Source organism: Oncorhynchus gorbuscha, unplaced genomic scaffold (assembly GCF_021184085.1).
Source record: "Oncorhynchus gorbuscha isolate QuinsamMale2020 ecotype Even-year unplaced genomic scaffold, OgorEven_v1.0 Un_scaffold_3166, whole genome shotgun sequence".
Classification (NCBI taxonomy): domain Eukaryota; kingdom Metazoa; phylum Chordata; class Actinopteri; order Salmoniformes; family Salmonidae; genus Oncorhynchus; species Oncorhynchus gorbuscha.
The window spans coordinates 1-19,881 of record NW_025747489.1 but is presented as its reverse complement, the minus strand read 5'-3'; the positions used below and the strand labels follow the sequence as shown (position 1 = coordinate 19,881).

General features: G+C 47.3%; 1 protein-coding gene across 1 annotated transcript in view; it reads left to right on the top strand.

The window, feature by feature from the left end:
- The window catches only part of LOC124027388 (E3 ubiquitin-protein ligase SMURF1-like), a gene marked incomplete at its 5' end in the record, with an annotated part of 46,023 nt that extends 29,413 nt beyond the window's left edge, over window positions 1-16,610 (top strand). The window contains 4 exons of the mRNA XM_046339830.1: window positions 178-436; window positions 8,554-8,755; window positions 10,338-10,413; window positions 15,327-16,610. Coding sequence (XP_046195786.1) covers window positions 178-436; window positions 8,554-8,755; window positions 10,338-10,413; window positions 15,327-15,426 — 637 coding nt within the window. The remainder of the gene's footprint in view (window positions 1-177; window positions 437-8,553; window positions 8,756-10,337; window positions 10,414-15,326) is intronic.
- Between the last annotated feature and the right edge of the window lie 3,271 nt (window positions 16,611-19,881).

Sequence of the window (19,881 nt, the reverse complement as noted above, 5' to 3'; positions counted from 1 at the left end):
CCAGCAGTGTCTCTTCGTTTCTGGGTATTACAATGTTATCTCTGTGTGTGTGTGTGTGTGTGTGTGTGTGTGTGTGTGTGTGTGTGTGTGTGTGTGTGTGTGTGTGTGTGTGTGTGTGTGTGTGTGTGTGTGTGTGTGTGTGTGTGTGTGTGTGTGTGTGTGTGTGTGTGTGTGTAGGGAGAATGACATCTCGTCGGTTCTAGATCATACGTTCTGCGTGGAACACAGTGCCTTCGGGAAGTTCCTTCAACATGAGCTGAAACCCAACGGTCAGAACCTCCCGGTAACCGAGGACAACAAGAAGGAGTACGTGAAGCTTTATGTTACCTGGAGGTTTATGAGGGGGATCGAGGCTCAGTTCTTAGCTCTGCAGAAAGGATTCAGCCAACTGATTCCTCAACATCTCCTCAAACCATTTGACCACAAGGAGCTGGAGGTACCTGTCTGTCTGTTATACCTGTCTGTCTGTTGTACCGGTCTGTTGTACCTGTCTGTCTGTTGTACCTGTCTGTCTGTTGTACCTGTCTGTCTGTTGTACCTGTCTGTCTGTTATACCGGTCTGTCTGTTGTACCTGTCTGTCTGTTATACCTGTCTGTTGTACCTGTCTGTTATACCTGTCTGTCTGTTATACCTGTCTGTCTGTTGTACCTGTCTGTCTGTTGTACCTGTCTGTCTGTTGTACCTGTCTGTCTGTTGTACCTGTCTGTCTGTTGTACCTGTCTGTTATACCTGTCTGTCTGTTATACCTGTCTGTCTGTTGTACCTGTCTGTCTGTTATACCTGTCTGTCTGTTGTACCTGTCTGTCTGTTGTACCTGTCTGTCTGTTGTACCTGTCTGTCTGTTGTACCTGTCTGTTATACCTGTCTGTTATACCTGTCTGTCTGTTGTACCTGTCTGTCTGTTATACCTGTCTGTCTGTTGTACCTGTCTGTCTGTTATACCTGTCTGCTGTACCTGTCTGTCTGTTGTACCTGTCTGTTGTACCTGTCTGTTGTACCGGTCTGTTGTACCGGTCTGTTGTACCTGTCTGTTGTACCTGTCTGTCTGTTGTACCTGTCTGTCTGTTATACCTGTCTGTCTGTCTGTTGTACCTGTCTGTCTGTTGTACCTGTCTGTCTGTTGTACCTGTCTGTTATACCTGTCTGTCTGTTATACCTGTCTGTCTGTTGTACCTGTCTGTTGTACCTGTCTGTCTGTTGTACCTGTCTGTCTGTTGTACCTGTCTGTTGTACCTGTCTGTCTGTTATACCTGTCTGTCTGTTATACCTGTCTGTCTGTTGTACCTGTCTGTCTGTTGTACCTGTCTGTCTGTTATACCTGTCTGTCTGTTATACCTGTCTGTCTGTTGTTGTACCTGTCTGTCTGTTGTACCTGTCTGTCTGTTATGTCTGTCTGTCTGTACCTGTCTGTCTGTTGTACCTGTCTGTCTGTTATACCTGTCTGTCTGTTGTACCTGTCTGTCTGTTATACCTGTCTGTTGTACCTGTCTGTCTGTTGTACCTGTCTGTCTGTTATACCTGTCTGTCTGTTGTACCTGTCTGTCTGTTATACCTGTCTGTCTGTTATACCTGTCTGTCTGTTGTACCTGTCTGTCTGTTGTACCTGTCTGTTGTACCTGTCTGTCTGTTGTACCTGTCTGTCTGTTGTACCTGTCTGTTGTACCTGTCTGTCTGTTGTACCTGTCTGTCTGTTGTACCTGTCTGTCTGTTGTACCTGTCTGTCTGTTGTACCTGTCTGTCTGTTGTACCTGTCTGTCTGTTGTACCTGTCTGTCTGTTATACCTGTCTGTCTGTTGTACCTGTCTGTCTGTTGTACCTGTCTGTTATACCTGTCTGTCTGTTATACCTGTCTGTCTGTTGTACCTGTCTGTCTGTTGTACCTGTCTGTCTGTTGTACCTGTCTGTCTGTTGTACCTGTCTGTCTGTTGTACCTGTCTGTCTGTTGTACCTGTCTGTCTGTTGTACCTGTCTGTCTGTTGTACCTGTCTGTCGTACCTGTCTGTCTGTTGTACCTGTCTGTCATACCTGTCTGTCTGTTGTACCTGTCTGTCTGTTGTACCTGTCTGTCTGTTGTACCTGTCTGTCTGTTGTACCTGTCTGTCTGTTATACCTGTCTGTCTGTTGTACCTGTCTGTCTGTCTGTTATACCTGTCTGTCTGTTGTCCTGTCTGTCTGTTGTACCTGTCTGTTATTCCTGTTGTACTGGCTGTTATACCTGTCTGTCTGTTATACCTGTCTCTGTTATAATCGTGGCCTGTCTGTCTGTTATACCTGTCTGTTATACTGTCTTATACCTGTCTGTCTGTTATACCTGTCTGTCTGTTATACCTGTCTGTCTAATCGGAGGCCTGTCTCTCTGTGTATAATCGGTTATACCTGTCTGTCTGTGTATAATCGGAGGCCTGTCTCTCTCTAGTGTATAATCTGTCTGTCTGTTATACCTGTCTGTCTCTAGTGTATAATCCCTGTCTCTCTGTCTCTCCTAGTGTATAATCGGAGGCCTGTCTGTCTGTTGTCCTGTCTGTGTATAATCGTACCTGTCTGTCTGTGTATAATCGGTACCTGTCTCTCCCTAGTGTATAATCGGAGGCCTGTCTGTCTGTCTCTCCTAGTGTATAATCGGAGGCCTGTCTGTCTGTTGTATAATCTGGAGGCCTGTCTCTCTGTCCCTCCCTGTGTATAATCGGAGGCCTGTCTGTCTGTCCCTCCCTAGTGTATAATCGGACCTGTCTGTCTGTCTACCTGTCTCTCTGTGTATAATCGGAGGCCTGTCTCTCTGTCTCTCTCTGTGTATAATCGGAGGCCTGTCTCTCTGTCTCTCTCTAGTGTATAATCGGAGGCCTGTCTCTCTCTAGTGTATAATCGGAGGCCTGTCTCCCTGTCTCTCTGTAGTGTATAATCGGAGGCCTGTCTCTGTCTATCCCTAGTGTATAATCGGAGGCCTGTCTCTCTAGTGTATAATCGGAGGCCTGTCTCTCTGTCTCTCTCTAGTGTATAATCGGAGGCCTGTCTCTCTCTAGTTTATAATCGGAGGCCTGTCTCTCTGTCTCTCCCTAGTGTATAATAGGAGGCCTGCCTCTCTCTAGTGTATAATCGGAGGCCTGTCTCTCTGTCTCTCTCTAGTGTATAATCGGAGGCCTGTCTCCCTGCCTCTCCCTAGTGTATAATCGGAGGCCTGCCTCTCTCTAGTGTATAATCAGAGGCCTGTCTCCCTGTCTCTCTCTAGTGTATAATCGGAGGCCTGTCTCTCTGTCTCTCTCTAGTGTATAATCGGAGGCCTGTCTCCCTGTCTCTCTCTAGTGTATAATCGGAGGCCTGTCTCTCTAGTGTATAATCGGAGGCCTGTCTCCCTGTCTCTCTCTAGTGTATAATAGGAGGCCTGTCTCTCTGCCTCTCTCTAGTGTATAATCGGAGGCCTGTCTCTCTGTCTCTCTCTAGTGTATAATCGGAGGCCTGTCTCTCTGTCTCTCCCTAGTGTATAATCGGAGGCCTGTCTCTCTAGTGTATAATCGGAGGCCTGTCTCCCTGTCTCTCTCTAGTGTATAATCGGAGGCATGTCTCTCTCTAGTGTATAATCGGCCTGTCTCTGTCTCTCCCTAGTGTATAATCGGAGGCCTGTCTCTCTCTCTCTCTAGTGTATAATCGGAGGCCTGTCTCTCTGTCTCTCTCTAGTGTATAATCGGAGGCCTGTCTCTCTGTCTCTCCCTAGTGTATAATCGGAGGCCTGTCTCTCTCTAGTGTATAATCGGAGGCCTGTCTCTCTCTAGTGTATAATCGGAGGCCTGTCTCTCTCTAGTGTATAATCGGAGGCCTGTCTCTCTGTCTCTCTCTAGTGTATAATCGGAGGCCTGTCTCTCTGTCTCTCTCTAGTGTATAATCGGAGGCCTGTCTCTCTGTCTCTCTAGTGTATAGTGTATAATCGGAGGCCTGTCTCCCTGTCTCTCTCTAGTGTATAATCGGAGGCCTGTCTCTCTCTAGTGTATAATCGGAGGCCTGTCTCTCTGTCTCTCTCTAGTGTATAATCGGAGGCCTGTCTCTCTGTGTATAATCTGTCTCTCTCTAGTGTATAATCGGAGGCCTGTCTCTCTGTCTCTCTCTAGTGTATAATCGGAGGCCTGTCTCTCTGTCTCTCTCTAGTGTATAATCAGAGGCCTGTCTCTCTCTAGTGTATAATCGGAGGCCTGTCTCTCTGTCTCTCTCTAGTGTATAATCGGAGGCCTGTCTCTCTGTCTCTCCCTAGTGTATAATAGGAGGCCTGCCTCTCTCTAGTGTATAATCGGAGGCCTGTCTCCCTGTCTCTCTCTAGTGTATAATCGGAGGCCTGTCTCTCTCTAGTGTATAATCGGAGGCCTGTCTCCCTATCTCTCTCTAGTGTATAATCGGAGGCCTGTCTCCCTGTCTCTCTCTAGTGTATAATCGGAGGCCTGTCTCTCTGTCTCTCTCTAGTGTATAATCGGAGGCCTGTCTCTCTGTCTCTCTCTAGTGTATAATCGGAGGCCTGTCTCTCTCTAGTGTATAATCGGAGGCCTGTCTCCCTGTCTCTCTCTAGTGTATAATCGGAGGCCTGTCTCTCTCTAGTGTATAATCGGAGGCCTGTCTCTCTCTAGTGTATAATCGGAGGCCTGTCTCCCTGTCTCTCTCTAGTGTATAATCGGAGGCCTGTCTCTCTAGTGTATAATCGGAGGCCTGTCTCCCTGTCTCTCTCTAGTGTATAATCGGAGGCCTGTCTCTCTCTAGTGTATAATCGGAGGCCTGTCTCTCTGTCTCTCTCTAGTGTATAATCGGAGGCCTGTCTCTCTGTCTCTCTCTAGTGTATAATCGGAGGCCTGTCTCTCTGTCTCTCTCTAGTGTATAATCGGAGGCCTGTCTCTCTCTAGTGTATAATCGGAGGCCTGTCTCTCTGTCTCTCTAGTGTATAATCGGAGGCCTGTCTCTCTCTAGTGTATAATCGGAGGCCTGTCTCCCTGTCTCTCTCTAGTGTATAATCGGAGGCCTGTCTCCCTGTCTCTCTCTAGTGTATAATCGGAGGCCTGTCCTCTCTCTAGTGTATAATCGGAGGCCTGTCTCCTGTCTCTCTCTAGTGTATAATCGGAGGCCTGTCTCTCTCTAGTGTATAATCGGAGGCCTGTCTCCCTGTCTCTCTCTAGTGTATAATCGGAGGCCTGTCTCCCTCTCTCTCTAGTGTATAATCGGAGGCCTGTCTCCTGTCTCTCTCTAGTGTATAATCGGAGGCCTGTCTCCTGTCTCTCTCTAGTGTATAATCGGAGGCCTGTCTCTGTCTCTCTCTAGTGTATAATCGGAGGCCTGTCTCCCTGTCTCTCTCTAGTGTATAATCGGAGGCCTGTCTCTCTCTAGTGTATAATCGGAGGCCTGTCTCCCTCTCTCTAGTGTATAATCGGAGGCCTGTCTCCCTGTCTCTCTCTAGTGTATAATCGGAGGCCTGTCTCTCTGTCTCTCTAGTGTATAATCGGAGGCCTGTCTCTAGTGTATAATCTGTCTCTCTCTCTAGTGTATAATCGGAGGCCTGTCTCTCTCTAGTGTATAATCGGAGGCCTGTCTCCCTGTCTCTCTCTAGTGTATAATCGGAGGCCTGTCTCCCTGTCTCTCTCTAGTGTATAATCGGAGGCCTGTCTCTCTAGTGTATAATCGGAGGCCTGTCTCCCTGTCTCTCTCTAGTGTATAATCTGTCTCTCTAGTGTATAATCGGAGGCCTGTCTCTCTCTAGTGTATAATCGGAGGCCTGTCTCTCTAGTGTATAATCGGAGGCCTGTCTCTCTGTCTCTCTCTAGTGTATAATCGGAGGCCTGTCTCTCTCTAGTGTATAATCGGAGGCCTGTCTCTCTGTCTCTCTCTAGTGTATAATCGGAGGCCTGTCTCTCTGTCTCTCTCTAGTGTATAATCGGAGGCCTGTCTCCCTCTCTCTCTCTAGTGTATAATCGGAGGCCTGTCTCCCTGTCTCTCTCTAGTGTATAATCGGAGGCCTGTCTCCTAGTGTATAATCGGAGGCCTCTCTCTCTAGTGTATAATCGGAGGCCTGTCTCCCTGTCTCTCTCTAGTGTATAATCGGAGGCCTGTCTCCCTGTCTCTCTCTAGTGTATAATCGGAGGCCTGTCTCCCTGTCTCTCTCTAGTGTATAATCGGAGGCCTGTCTCTCTAGTGTATAATCGGAGGCCTGTCTCCCTGTCTCTCTCTAGTGTATAATCGGAGGCCTGTCTCTCTCTAGTGTATAATCGGAGGCCTGTCTCCCTGTCTCTCTCTAGTGTATAATCGGAGGCCTGTCTCCCTGTCTCTCTCTAGTGTATAATCGGAGGCCTGTCTCTCTCTAGTGTATAATCGGAGGCCTGTCTCCCTGTCTCTCTCTAGTGTATAATCGGAGGCCTGTCTCTCTAGTGTATAATCGGAGGCCTGTCTCCTGTCTCTCTCTAGTGTATAATCGGAGGCCTGTCTGTCTCTCTAGTGTATAATCTGTCTCTCTCTAGTGTATAATCGGAGGCCTGTCTCTCTCTCTCTCTCTAGTGTATAATCGGAGGCCTGTCTCTCTGTCTCTCTCTAGTGTATAATCGGAGGCCTGTCTCCCTCTCTCTCTCTAGTGTATAATCGGAGGCCTGTCTCCTGTCTCTCTCTAGTGTATAATCGGAGGCCTGTCTCCCTCTCTAGTGTATAATCGGAGGCCTGTCTCCCTGTCTCTCTCTAGTGTATAATCGGAGGCCTGCCTCTCTCTAGTGTATAATCGGAGGCCTGTCTCCCTGTCTCTCCCTAGTGTATAATCGGAGGCCTGTCTCTCTCTAGTGTATAATCGGAGGCCTGTCTCTCTCTAGTGTATAATCGGAGGCCTGTCTCTGTCTCTCTCTAGTGTATAATCGGAGGCCTGTCTCTGTCTCTCTCTAGTGTATAATCGGAGGCCTGTCTCCCTGTCTCTCTCTAGTGTATAATCGGAGGCCTGTCTCTCTCTAGTGTATAATCCGAGTCCTGCCTCTCTCTAGTGTATAATCGGAGGCCTGTCTCCCTGTCTCTCCCTAGTGTATAATCGGAGGCCTGTCTCCCTGTCTCTCTCTAGTGTATAATCGGAGGCCTGTCTCTCTGTCTCTCCCTAGTGTATAATAGGAGGCCTGTCTCTCTCTAGTGTATAATCGGAGGCCTGCCTCTCTCTAGTGTATAATCGGAGGCCTGTCTCTCTGTCTCTCTCTAGTGTATAATCGGATGCCTGTCTCTCTCTAGTGTATAATCGGAGGCCTAACTCTCTGTCTCTCTCTAGTGTATAATCGGAGGCCTGTCTCTCTCTAGTGTATAATCGGAGGCCTGTCTCTCTCTAGTGTATAATCGGAGGCCTGTCTCTCTCTAGTGTATAATCGGAGGCCTGCCTCTCTAGTGTATAATCGGAGGCCTGTCTCTCTCTAGTGTATAATCGGAGGCCTGTCTCTCTCTAGTGTATAATCGGAGGCCTGTCTCTCTCTAGTGTATAATCGGAGGCCTGTCTCTCTCTAGTGTATAATCGGAGGCCTGTCTCTCTCTAGTGTATAATCGGAGGCCTAACTCTCTGTCTCTCTCTAGTGTATAATCGGAGGCCTGTCTCTCTCTAGTGTATAATCGGAGGCCTGTCTCTCTAGTGTATAATCGGAGGCCTGTCTCTCTAGTGTATAATCGGAGGCCTGTCTCTCTAGTGTATAATCGGAGGCCTGTCTCTCTCTAGTGTATAATCGGAGGCCTGTCTCTCTCTAGTGTATAATCAGAGGCCTGTCTCTCGGTCTCTCTCTAGTGTATAATCGGAGGCCTGTCTCCCTATCTCTCTCTAGTGTATAATCGGAGGCCTGTCTCCCTGCCTCTCCCTAGTGTATAATCGGAGGCCTGTCTCCCTGTCTCTCTCTAGTGTATAATCCGAGTCCTGCCTCTCTCTAGTGTATAATCGGAGGCCTGTCTCTCTGTCTCTCTCTAGTGTATAGTCCGAGTCCTGCCTCTAGTGTATAATCGGAGGCCTGTCTCCCTGTCTCTCTCTAGTGTATAATCGGAGGCCTGTCTCCCTGTCTCTCTCTAGTGTATAATCGGAGGCCTGTCTCCCTGTCTCTCTCTAGTGTATAATCGGAGGCCTGTCTCTCTCTAGTGTATAATCGGAGGCCTGTCTCTCTCTAGTGTATAATCGGAGGCCTGTCTCCCTGTCTCTCTCTAGTGTATAATCGGAGGCCTGTCTCTCTCTAGTGTATAATCGGAGGCCTGTCTCTCTCTAGTGTATAATCGGAGGCCTGTCTCTCTCTAGTGTATAATCGGAGGCCTGTCTCCCTGTCTCTCTCTAGTGTATAATCGGAGGCCTGTCTCCCTGTCTCTCTCTAGTGTATAATCGGAGGCCTGTCTCCCTGTCTCTCTCTAGTGTATAATCGGAGGCCTGTCTCTCTCTAGTGTATAATCGGAGGCCTGTCTCTCTCTAGTGTATAATCGGAGGCCTGTCTCCCTGTCTCTCTCTAGTGTATAATCGGAGGCCTGTCTCTCTCTAGTGTATAATCGGAGGCCTGTCTCTCTCTAGTGTATAATTGGAGGCCTGTCTCCCTGTCTCTCCCTAGTTGATAATCGGAGGCCTGGGGAAGATAGACCTAGCAGATTGGAAGTCAAACACCCGTTTGAAGCACTGTGCTGTAGACAGTAATGTGGTTTGCTGGTTCTGGGAGGCTGTAGAGAGCTTCACTGAGGAGAGGAGAGGACGACTACTGCAGTTTGTTACCGGTTCTACCAGAGTTCCACTACAGGGATTCAAGGCACTACAGGGTGGGTCGCACGCACACCCCACATCACTATTAACAAAGAACAGCTAGAACTAGAACAGTTGATGTTGGTGTTCTAGAACAGTGATAATTAGAACGTGTTGTACATCAGTGATGTTGGTGTTCTAGAACAGTGATAACTAGAATGTGTTCTAGAACAGTGATAACTAGAATGTGTTGTACATCAGTGATGTTGGTGTTCTAGAACAGTGATAACTAGAACGTGTTGTACATCAGTGATGTTGGTATTCTAGAACAGTGATAACTAGAACGTGTTGTACATCAGTGATGTTAGTATTCTAGAACAGTGATGACTAGAATGTGTTCTAGAACAGTGATAACTAGAACGTGTTGTACATCAGTGATGTTGGTATTCTAGAACAGTGATAACTAGAATGTGTTCTAGAACAGTGATAACTAGAATGTGTTGTACATCAGTGATGTTGGTATTCTAGAACAGTGATAACTAGAATGTGTTGTACATCAGTGATGTTGGTATTCTAGAACAGTGATAACTAGAATGTGTTCTAGAACAGTGATAACTAGAATGTGTTGTACATCAGTGATGTTGGTATTCTAGAACAGTGATAACTAGAATGTGTTCTAGAACAGTGATAACTAGAACGTGTTGTACATCAGTGATGTTGGTATTCTAGAACAGTGATAACTAGAATGTGTTTTAGAACAGTGATAACTAGAACGTGTTGTACATCAGTGATGTTGGTATTCTAGAACAGTGATAACTAGAATGTGTTCTAGAACAGTGATAACTAGAATGTGTTCTAGAACAGTGATAACTAGAACATGTTGTACATCAGTGATGTTGGTATTCTAGAACAGTGATGACTAGAATGTGTTCTAGAACAGTGATAACTAGAATGTGTTGTACATCAGTGATGTTGGTATTCTAGAACAGTGATAACTAGAATGTGTTCTAGAACAGTGATAACTAGAATGTGTTGTACATCAGTGATGTTGGTATTCTAGAACAGTGATAACTAGAATGTGTTCTAGAACAGTGATAACTAGAATGTGTTGTACATCAGTGATGTTGGTATTCTAGAACAGTGATAACTAGAATGTGTTCTAGAACAGTGATAACTAGAACGTGTTGTACATCAGTGATGTTGGTATTCTAGAACAGTGATAACTAGAATGTGTTTTAGAACAGTGATAACTAGAACGTGTTGTACATCAGTGATGTTGGTATTCTAGAACAGTGATAACTAGAATGTGTTCTAGAACAGTGATAACTAGAACATGTTGTACATCAGTGATGTTGGTATTCTAGAACAGTGATGACTAGAATGTGTTCTAGAACAGTGATAACTAGAATGTGTTCTAGAACAGTGATAACTAGAATGTGTTGTACATCAGTAATGTTGGTGTTCTAGAACAGTGATAACTAGAATGTGTTCTAGAACAGTGATAACTAGAACGTGTTGTACATCAGTGATGTTGGTATTCTAGAACAGTGATAACTAGAATGTGTTCTAGAACAGTGATAACTAGAATGTGTTGTACATCAGTAATGTTGGTGTTCTAGAACAGTGATAACTAGAATGTGTGTGTGTAAGGTTCTACAGGTTCAGCAGGCCCAAGGCTGTTCACCATCCATCTGATAGAGGCCAACACAGACAACCTACCCAAGGCACACACATGGTAAGAACACACACACTTTCAAAGAACCATGCCTTTAACACCGGGGTGTCAAACACACTGCCCACGGCTTCTCCTCTTTGCTGAAACTATCTCACCAGAGAAAGAGTATGACATGCAATACTCTTTATGACCAGACAGCATTAGATACATGGTCTATACATACTGAGACAGCATCAGATACATGGTCTATACATACTGAGACAGCATCAGATACATGGTCTATACATACTGAGACAGCATCAGATACATGGTCTATACATACTGAGACAGCATCAGATACATGGTCTACACATACTGAGACAGCATCAGATACATGGTCTATACATACTGAGACAGCATCAGATACATGGTCTATACATACTGAGACAGCATCAGATACATGGTCTATACATACTGAGACAGCATCAGATACATGGTCTACACATACTGAGACAGCATCAGATACATGGTCTATACATACTGAGACAGCATCAGATACATGGTCTATACATACTGAGACAGCATCAGATACATGGTCTATACATACTGAGACAGCATCAGATACATGGTCTATACATACTGAGACAGCATCAGATACATGGTCTCATGCAAAACTGATAGAGACATCCCCCAAGCGACTTACAGCTGTAATCGCAGCAAAAGGTGGCGCTACAAAGTATTAACTTAAGGGGGATGAATAATTTTGCCCGCCCAATTTTTCAGTTTTTGATTTGTTAAAAAAGTTTGAAATATCCAATATCCAATAAATGTCGTTCCACTTACATTTACATTTAAGTCATTTAGCAGACGCTCTTATCCAGAGCGACTTACAAATTGGTGCATTTCATGATTGTGTCCCACTTGTTGATTCTTCACAAAAAAATACAGTTTTATATCTTTATGTTTGAAGCCTGAAATGTGGCAAAAGGTCGCAAAGTTCAAGGGGGCCGAATACTTTCGCAAGGCACTGTATGTTGGCCATTTGTATGTGTGGGGTACTGAGATGAGGTAGTCATTGTATGTGTGGGGTACTGAGATGAGGTAGTCATTGTATGTGTGGGGTACTGAGATGAGGTAGTCATTGTCTGTGTGGGGTACAGAGATGAGGTAGTCATTGTCTGTGTGGGGTACAGAGATGAGGTAGTCATTGTATGTGTGGGGTACTGAGATGAGGTAGTCATTGTATGTGTGGGGTACTGAGATGAGGTAGTCATTGTGTGTGTGGGGTACTGAGATGAGGTAGTCATTGTATGTGTGGGGTACAGAGATGAGGTAGTCATTGTCTGTGTGAGGTAGTCATTGTGTGTGTGGGGTACTGAGATGAGGTAGTCATTGTGTGTGTGGGGTACTGAGATGAGGTAGTCATTGTATGTGTGGGGTACAGAGATGAGGTAGTCATTGTGTGTGTGGGGTACTGAGATGAGGTAGTCATTGTATGTGTGGGGTACTGAGATGAGGTAGTCATTGTATGTGTGGGGTACAGAGATGAGGTAGTCATTGTGTGTGTGGGGTACAGAGATGAGGTAGTCATTGTCTGTGTGGGTTACAGAGATGAGGTAGTCATTGTATGTGTGAGGTAGTCATTGTGTGTGTGGGGTACAGAGATGAGGTAGTCATTGTCTGTGTGGGGTACAGAGATGAGGTAGTCATTGTATGTGTGGGGTACAGAGATGAGGTAGTCATTGTCTGTGGAGGTAGTCATTGTGTGTGTGGGGTACAGAGATGAGGTAGTCATTGTAAAACACTATATATATATATATACATTAATTTTGTACACAGAGTGAGTCCATGGGACTCCGCTAGAACTACTAACAGGTATAACCTGACTATGGGACTCCGCTAGCCCACTAACAGGTATAACCTGACTATGGGACTCCGCTAGCGCCACTAACAGGTATAACCTGACCATGGGACTCCTCTAGCGCCACTAACAGGTATAACCTGACTATGGGACTCCGCTAGCGCCACTAACAGGTATAACCTGACTATGGGACTCCGCTAGCGCCACTAACAGGTATAACCTGACTATGGGACTCCGCTAGCGCCACTAACAGGTATAACCTGACTATGGGACTCCGCTAGCGCCACTAACAGGTATAACCTGACTATGGGACTCCGCTAGCACCACTAACAGGTATAACCTGACTATGGGACTCCGCTAGCCCACTAACAGGTATAACCTGACTATGGGACTCCGCTAGCACCACTAACAGGTATAACCTGACTATGGGACTCCGCTAGCCCAATAACAGGTATAACCTGACTATGGGACTCCGCTAGCACCACTAACAGGTATAACCTGACTATGGGACTCCGCTAGCGCCACTAACAGGTATAACCTGACTATGGGACTCCGCTAGCGCCACTAACAGGTATAACCTGACTATGGGACTCCGCTAGCGCCACTAACAGGTATAACCTGACTATGGGACTCCGCTAGCGCCACTAACAGGTATAACCTGACTATGGGACTCCGCTAGCGCCACTAACAGGTATAACCTGACTATGGGACTCCGCTAGCACCACTAACAGGTATAACCTGACTATGGGACTCCGCTAGCGCCACTAACAGGTATAACCTGACTATGGGACTCCGCTAGCGCCACTAACAGGTATAACCTGACTATGGGACTCCGCTAGCACCACTAACAGGTATAACCTGACTATGGGACTCCGCTAGCGCCACTAACAGGTATAACCTGACTATGGGACTCCGCTAGCGCCACTAACAGGTATAACCTGACTATGGGACTCCGCTAGCGCCACTAACAGGTATAACCTGACTATGGGACTCCGCTAGCGCCACTAACAGGTATAACCTGACTATGGGACTCCGCTAGCCCACTAACAGGTATAACCTGACTATGGGACTCCGCTAGCACCACTAACAGGTATAACCTGACTATGGGACTCCGCTAGCGCCACTAACAGGTATAACCTGACTATGGGACTCCTCAGCTACTAACAGGTATAACCTGACACTAACAACAGGTATAACCTGACTATGGGACTCCGCTAGCGCCACTAACAGGTATAACCTGACTATGGGACTCCGCTAGCCCACTAACAGGTATAACCTGACTATGGGACTCCGCTAGCACCACTAACAGGTATAACCTGACTATGGGACTCCGCTAGCCCCGCTAACAGGTATAACCTGACTATGGGACTCCGCTAGCGCCGCTAACAGGTATAACCTGACTATGGGACTCCGCTAGCACCACTAACAGGTATAACCTGACTATGGGACTCCGCTAGCCCACTAACAGGTATAACCTGACTATGGGACTCCGCTAGCACCACTAACAGGTATAACCTGACTATGGGACTCCGCTAGCCCACTAACAGGTATAACCTGACTATGGGACTCAGGTATAACCTGACTAGCCCACTAACAGGTATAACCTGACTATGGGACTCCGCTAGCCCACTAACAGGTATAACCTGACTATGGGACTCCGCTAGCGCCACTAACAGGTATAACCTGACTATGGGACTCCGCTAGCCCACTAACAGGTATAACCTGACTATGGGACTCCGCTAGCCCACTAACAGGTATAACCTGACTATGGGACTCCGCTAGCGCCACTAACAGGTATAACCTGACTATGGGACTCAGCTAGCACCACTAACAGGTATAACCTGACTATGGGACTCCGCTAGCACCACTAACAGGTATAACCTGACTATGGGACTCCGCTAGCCCACTAACAGGTATAACCTGACTATGGGACTCCGCTAGCGCCACTAACAGGTATAACCTGACTATGGGACTCCGCTAGCGCTACTAACAGGTATAACCTGACTATGGGACTCCGCTAAGCCCACTAACAGGTATAACCTGACTATGTGACTTGTTAAGTAGATTTTCACTCCTGAACGTATTTAGACTGTGACCAAAGGGGTTGAATAGTTATTGACTCTAGACATCTCAGCTTTTCATTTTTTATTGATTTGTACACATTTCTAAAAACATAATTCCACTTTGACATTATGGGGTATTTGTGTGTCACTGGCCTAAACAACATCTAAAATGGATCCATTTTAAATTCAGGCTGTAACAGAAAATGTGTTAAAGTCGAGGGGTGTGAATACATTCTGAAGGCACTGCACATCACTGTCTGGATATTAATCTCTCTCTTCCTCTCTCTCTCTCTCTCTCTCTCTCTCTCTCTCTCTCTCTCTAACCTGACTCTCCTCTCCTGACTATGTGACTTGTTAAGTAGATTTTCACTCCTGAACGTATTTAGACTGTGACCAAAGGGGTTAGTCTATTGACTCTCATCTCAGCTTTTCATTTTTTATTGATTTGTACACATTTCTCATAATTCCACTTTGACATTATGGGGTCTTTGTCTCTCTCTCCTCTAAAATGGATCCTTTTAAATTCAGGCTGTAACAGAAAATCTCTTCCTCCCTTCCTTCCTCCCACTGTCTGGATATTAATCTCTCTCTCTCTCTCCCTTCCTCCCTCTCTCCCTCTCCCTTCCTTCCTCCCTCCCTCCCTTCCTCCCTCCCTCTCTCTCTTCCTCCCTCTCCCTCTCCCCTCTCCCTCCTCCCTTCTCCCCTCCCTTCCTCCCTCTCTCCCTCCCTTCCTTCCTCCCTTCCTCCCTCTCTCTCTCCTTCCTCCCTCTCTCCCTTCCTCCCTCTCTCCCTCCCTTCCTCCCTCCCTTCCTCCCTCTCTCCCTCCCTCTCTCCCTTCCTCCCTCTCTCCCTTCCTCCCTCTCTCCCTTCCTCCCTCTCTCCCTTCCTCCCTCCCTCCCTTCCTCCCTCCCTCCCTCTCTCCCTTCCTCCCTCTCTCCCTTCCTCCCTCCCTCTCTCCCTTCCTCCCTCTCTCCCTTCCTCCCTCTCTCTCTCTCCCTTCCTTCCTCCCTCCCTCTCTCTCTCCCTTCCTCCCTCCCTCTCGATCTCACTCTCTCCTTCTCCTCCTTTAGTTTTAACAGAATAGATATCCCTCCCTACGAGTCGTACGAGAAACTTTATGAGAAACTGCTGACGGCCGTGGAGGAAACTTGCGGCTTCGCTGTGGAGTGAAACACACACACACACACGTCACCCTGCAATAACCCCCCGCCCCTACAGAACTACTATTGACCAATCACAGGACAATACCACCTAGCCCCTCCCATCCCGACCAGACTGATCTCCAGGGGAACTGTCATCATGGGTCACGGCCGGGTTGGTTACCATGGTTTCATGATCCGGGGATATCATCGGTTCCTGTATTTTAGAGGTTTTTCAGATTTTGAAGAAACATTTTTATTCTTCAGTTTTATCGAGCTATGATGTCACTCTTCAGAACAACCAATGACTTTGATTCTGTCTCCAATCACACACAGTCTCTGTACAGAATAAGCCAATCAGAGACGATCTGAGCTGAAATCCTCCAATCAGAAAGCAGATTGATTAATGTTCATGCTTCATGTTTAACCACTGTTGTGTGTGTGTGTGTGTGTGTGTGTGTGTGTGTGTGTGTGTGTGTGTGTGTGTGTGTGTGTGTGTGTGTGTGTGTGTGTGTGTGTGTGTGTGTGTGTGTGTGTGTGTGTGTGTGTGTGTGTGTGTGTGTGGTGCATAGCACCTGGTCCTCTGTATAATGGTATTAAGCCTGTATGTCTCTCTGATTATTATGTTATTTATTTACTGTGATGATGATGATACTGACCTGCTGCTACTCTACAGAGACGGACCCCCTAACCCCTCCTCTCATCCCTCTCTCCTCTCATCCCTCCTTCTTTTGTCTTCCTCTCTCCTCATCCCCCTCCTCTCATCTCTCCACTTCTCCTCCCTCTCCTCTCATCTTTCCTTCTCTCCTCTCATCCCTCCCTCTCCTCCACTCACAGCCATTAACCTACTCTCCTCCTCTCATCCCTCTCTCCTCTCATCCCTCCTCCACTCCTCTTCAGACCCCTTATTAACCCTAGGTTAACCCTCTCTCCTTCTCTCCTCTCATCCTCCCTCATCCTTGTTAGGGTTCATCTGGGTCTGACAAACAGACTGGCTGTGAGCTCCACAATAATCTAACCTGCCTCACTCCCCAGCCTGTCTCATCCCCACACCTGTCTGAAATATGCAATAAACCCCCAAACTTCACCGCTCTCTTCATCTCTGTGTCCCTCCCCTACCTCATCTCCCTTTCTCTCCACCTTTGTCTCTCCCTACCTCCATCTCCCTTTCTCTCCACCTTTGTCTCTCCCTACATCCATCTCCCTTTCTCTCCACCTTTGTCTCTCCCTACCTCCATCTCCCTTTCTCTCCACCTTTGTCTCTCCCTACCTCCATCTCCCTTTCTCTCCACCTTTGTCTCTCCCTACCTCCATCTCCCTTTCTCTCCACCTTTGTCTCTCCCTACCTCCATCTCCCTTTCTCTCCACCTTTGTCTCTCCCTACCTCCATCTCCCTTTCTCTCCACCTTTGTCTCTCCCTACCTCCATCTCCTTTCTCTCCACCTTTGTCTCTCCCTACCTCCATCTCCCTTTCTCTCCACCTTTGTCTCTCCCTACCTCCATCTCCTTTCTCTCCACCTTTGTCTCTCCCTACCTCCATCTCCCTTTCTCTCCACCTTTGTCTCTCCCTACCTCCATCTCCCTTTCTCTCCACCTTTGTCTCTCCCTACATCCATCTCCCTTTCTCTCCACCTTTGTCTCTCCCTACATCCATCCCTCTCTCTCTCAATCTCTGTGTCCCTCCCTACCTCCATCCCTCTCTCTCTCCACCTGTGTCCCTCCCTACCTCCATCCCTCTCTCTCTCTCCACCTTTGTCTCTCCCTACATCCATCCCTCTCTCTCTCCATCTCTGTGTCCCTCCCTACCTCCATCCCTCTCTCTCTCCATCTCTGTGTCCCTCCCTACCTCCATCCCTCTCTCTCTCCATCAGTCTCCCTCCCTACCTCCATCTCTCTCTCTCTCCATATTTCACATCTCTACATCTGTGTCCCTCTCCCTCCCTCCCTCTCATCATCTCCCTCCCTCCCCCTCTCCTGAACAGACAGACATAAGGTTGGGGATTGGTTACTATGGTTACTTTTCTGTTTATTTTCTCCCTGAATGAGTGAATCCCCACCGTCGTTAAACCTCCATAGAAACAAATGAAATCAAACTAAATGTTGAAGGTCAAATATGAAGAAGACTGGACGTTGGTGGAACATAACAGATGACTGCACTCGCATGATGAGTGACCTCTGACCTGAGACCTGATGCCTTGAGGCTTTAGCTCAGTGGGCTACAGGACCGCGGCTCCCAGTACTGCAGTATGAGTGATCTCTGACCTGATGCCTTTAGCTCAGTGGGCTACAGGACCGCGGCTCCCAGTACTGCAGTATGAGTGATCTCTGACCTGAGACCTGATGCCTTGAGGCTTTAGCTCAGTGGGCTACAGGACCGCGGCTCCCAGTACTGCAGTATGAGTGATCTCTGACCTGAGACCTGATGCCTTGAGGCTTTAGCTCAGTGGGCTACAGGACCACAGCTCCCAGTACTGCAGTATGAGTGATCTCTGACCTGAGACCTGATGCCTTTAGCTCAGTGGGCTACAGGACCACGGCTCTCAGTACTGCAGTATGAGTGATCTCTGACCTGAGACCTGATGCCTTTAGCTCAGTGGGCTACAGGACCACGGCTCCCAGTACTGCAGTATGAGTGATCTGAGACCTGATGACTTGAGGCTTTAGCTCAGTGGGCTACAGGACCACAGCTCCCAGTACTGCAGTATGAGTGATCTCTGATCTGAGACCTGATGCCTTTAGCTCAGTGGGCTACAGGACCACAGCTCCCAGTACTGCAGTATGAGTGTGTTGGTAACAGTGGAGAGGTTGTTTGTTGTGTAACGATGGAAGCAGAGTATTGTAACTTCCTGGCTACTAAACATTAATGACAAAATACTGTGTAAATAAGATTCTATTAAAGAAACTAAATTGAAAATAAAGTTGAGTTCCAACTTGTCTTTATTCTGGAGAAGAACTGGTGCAAATCATAATGGAGGGTTCATAGACATTTGTTAAAAACAAACATGCCCTGAATCTCATTGCTGATATGACATGTATAATTGAATGTTTTGTATACAGTATAAGATCTGACGTTTGTTCAAATATATATTCTTCAACCTGTGTGTTTGGTTATGTTCTTTGTTAAATATGCATTTTAAATGTATCATTTAACTCCCGTATATGTTTGTATAAATGGAAAAGTTCAAGAAAAAAAAATAATGAACCGTAAGTCGGAACCTTGAGCGATGTACCTTGGTAATCAGGGGACTAACAACAACGACGGACCAGGAAGCGACATTTTCGAAATAGCAAGAAATGCAAAAGGTTTATAAACTTTGAAATGCAGTGAGAATTCTAAAATTGTATTCAACCAATATTTATCAGATTAGTCTCGTTTCGCAAGAAAGAGGGACCTTCCGTCCGCGCTAACATTGCTAGTAAGTTAAGTTAGACCACAGAGGTGTCGTCATTGTGCTCTCAGCCATGTGGGGGGAGATCGACCCTGTTCCCGAGCCCAGTCCGCCTGTCAGCGTTGAACCAGTGGCCTGCAGACAGCCCGACCCCCGGGACCACAGCCCGACCCCCGGGGAACCGGACCAGCTTCTAGCTGCTCTGAAACCGCCCACACCGAGGGGGACGAGCCGCAGGACAACCAGGTGAGAAACGGCAACAAGGAGGGAGATAGTGACGTAGAAACCAGATGTTACCAAAAATATTGATGACTACGCCCCTTTCATCTGTGATGTTAATGTGTGAACTAGCTAGCTACCAACCAGCGAATGACAAGGAATTGGTGAAGACAAGTGTGTGTGTGTGTGTGCGTGCGTGCGTGCGTGTGTGTGTTTCCCAGGCGGATCCCATCGGTGTGTGTGCCATGGTGGAGGTGGTGGCTGTGAGTGGTATTCAGGTGAAGAGCCAGCAGGTAGGTGAGGCAGAACTGACCGTAGCCCAGCGGAGAGAGGAGCTGCTGGGACAGTACCGGACCAAGCCCCTGGTGTTCCTGGAGCGATACCAGGTACCTCTTTTCTCAAACCCCCCTGACAACCAGAACTGGGCTGGTCTTTCTTTTTGACTTATGGTCTCAGGGCACCATTGAAGATGAGACCCTGGTCTCAATTGGGTCTCTGAAGATGAGACCCTGGTCTCAGTTGGTTCTCTGAAGATGAGACCCTGGTCTCAATTGGGTCTCTGAAGATGAGACCCTGGTCTCAGTTGGGTCTCTGAAGATGAGACCCTGGTCTCAGTTGGGTCTCTGAAGATGAGACCCTGGTCTCAGTTGGGTCTCTGAAGATGAGACCCTGGTCTCAATTGGGTCTCTGAAGATGAGACCCTGGTCTCAATTGGGTCTCTGAAGATGAGACCCTGGTCTCAAAGATGAGACCCTGGTCTCAGTTGGGTCTCTGAAGATGAGACCCTGGTCTCAGTTGGGTCTCTGAAGATGAGACCCTGGTCTCAGTTGGGTCTCTGAAGATGAGACCCTGGTCTCAGTTGGGTCTCTGAAGATGAG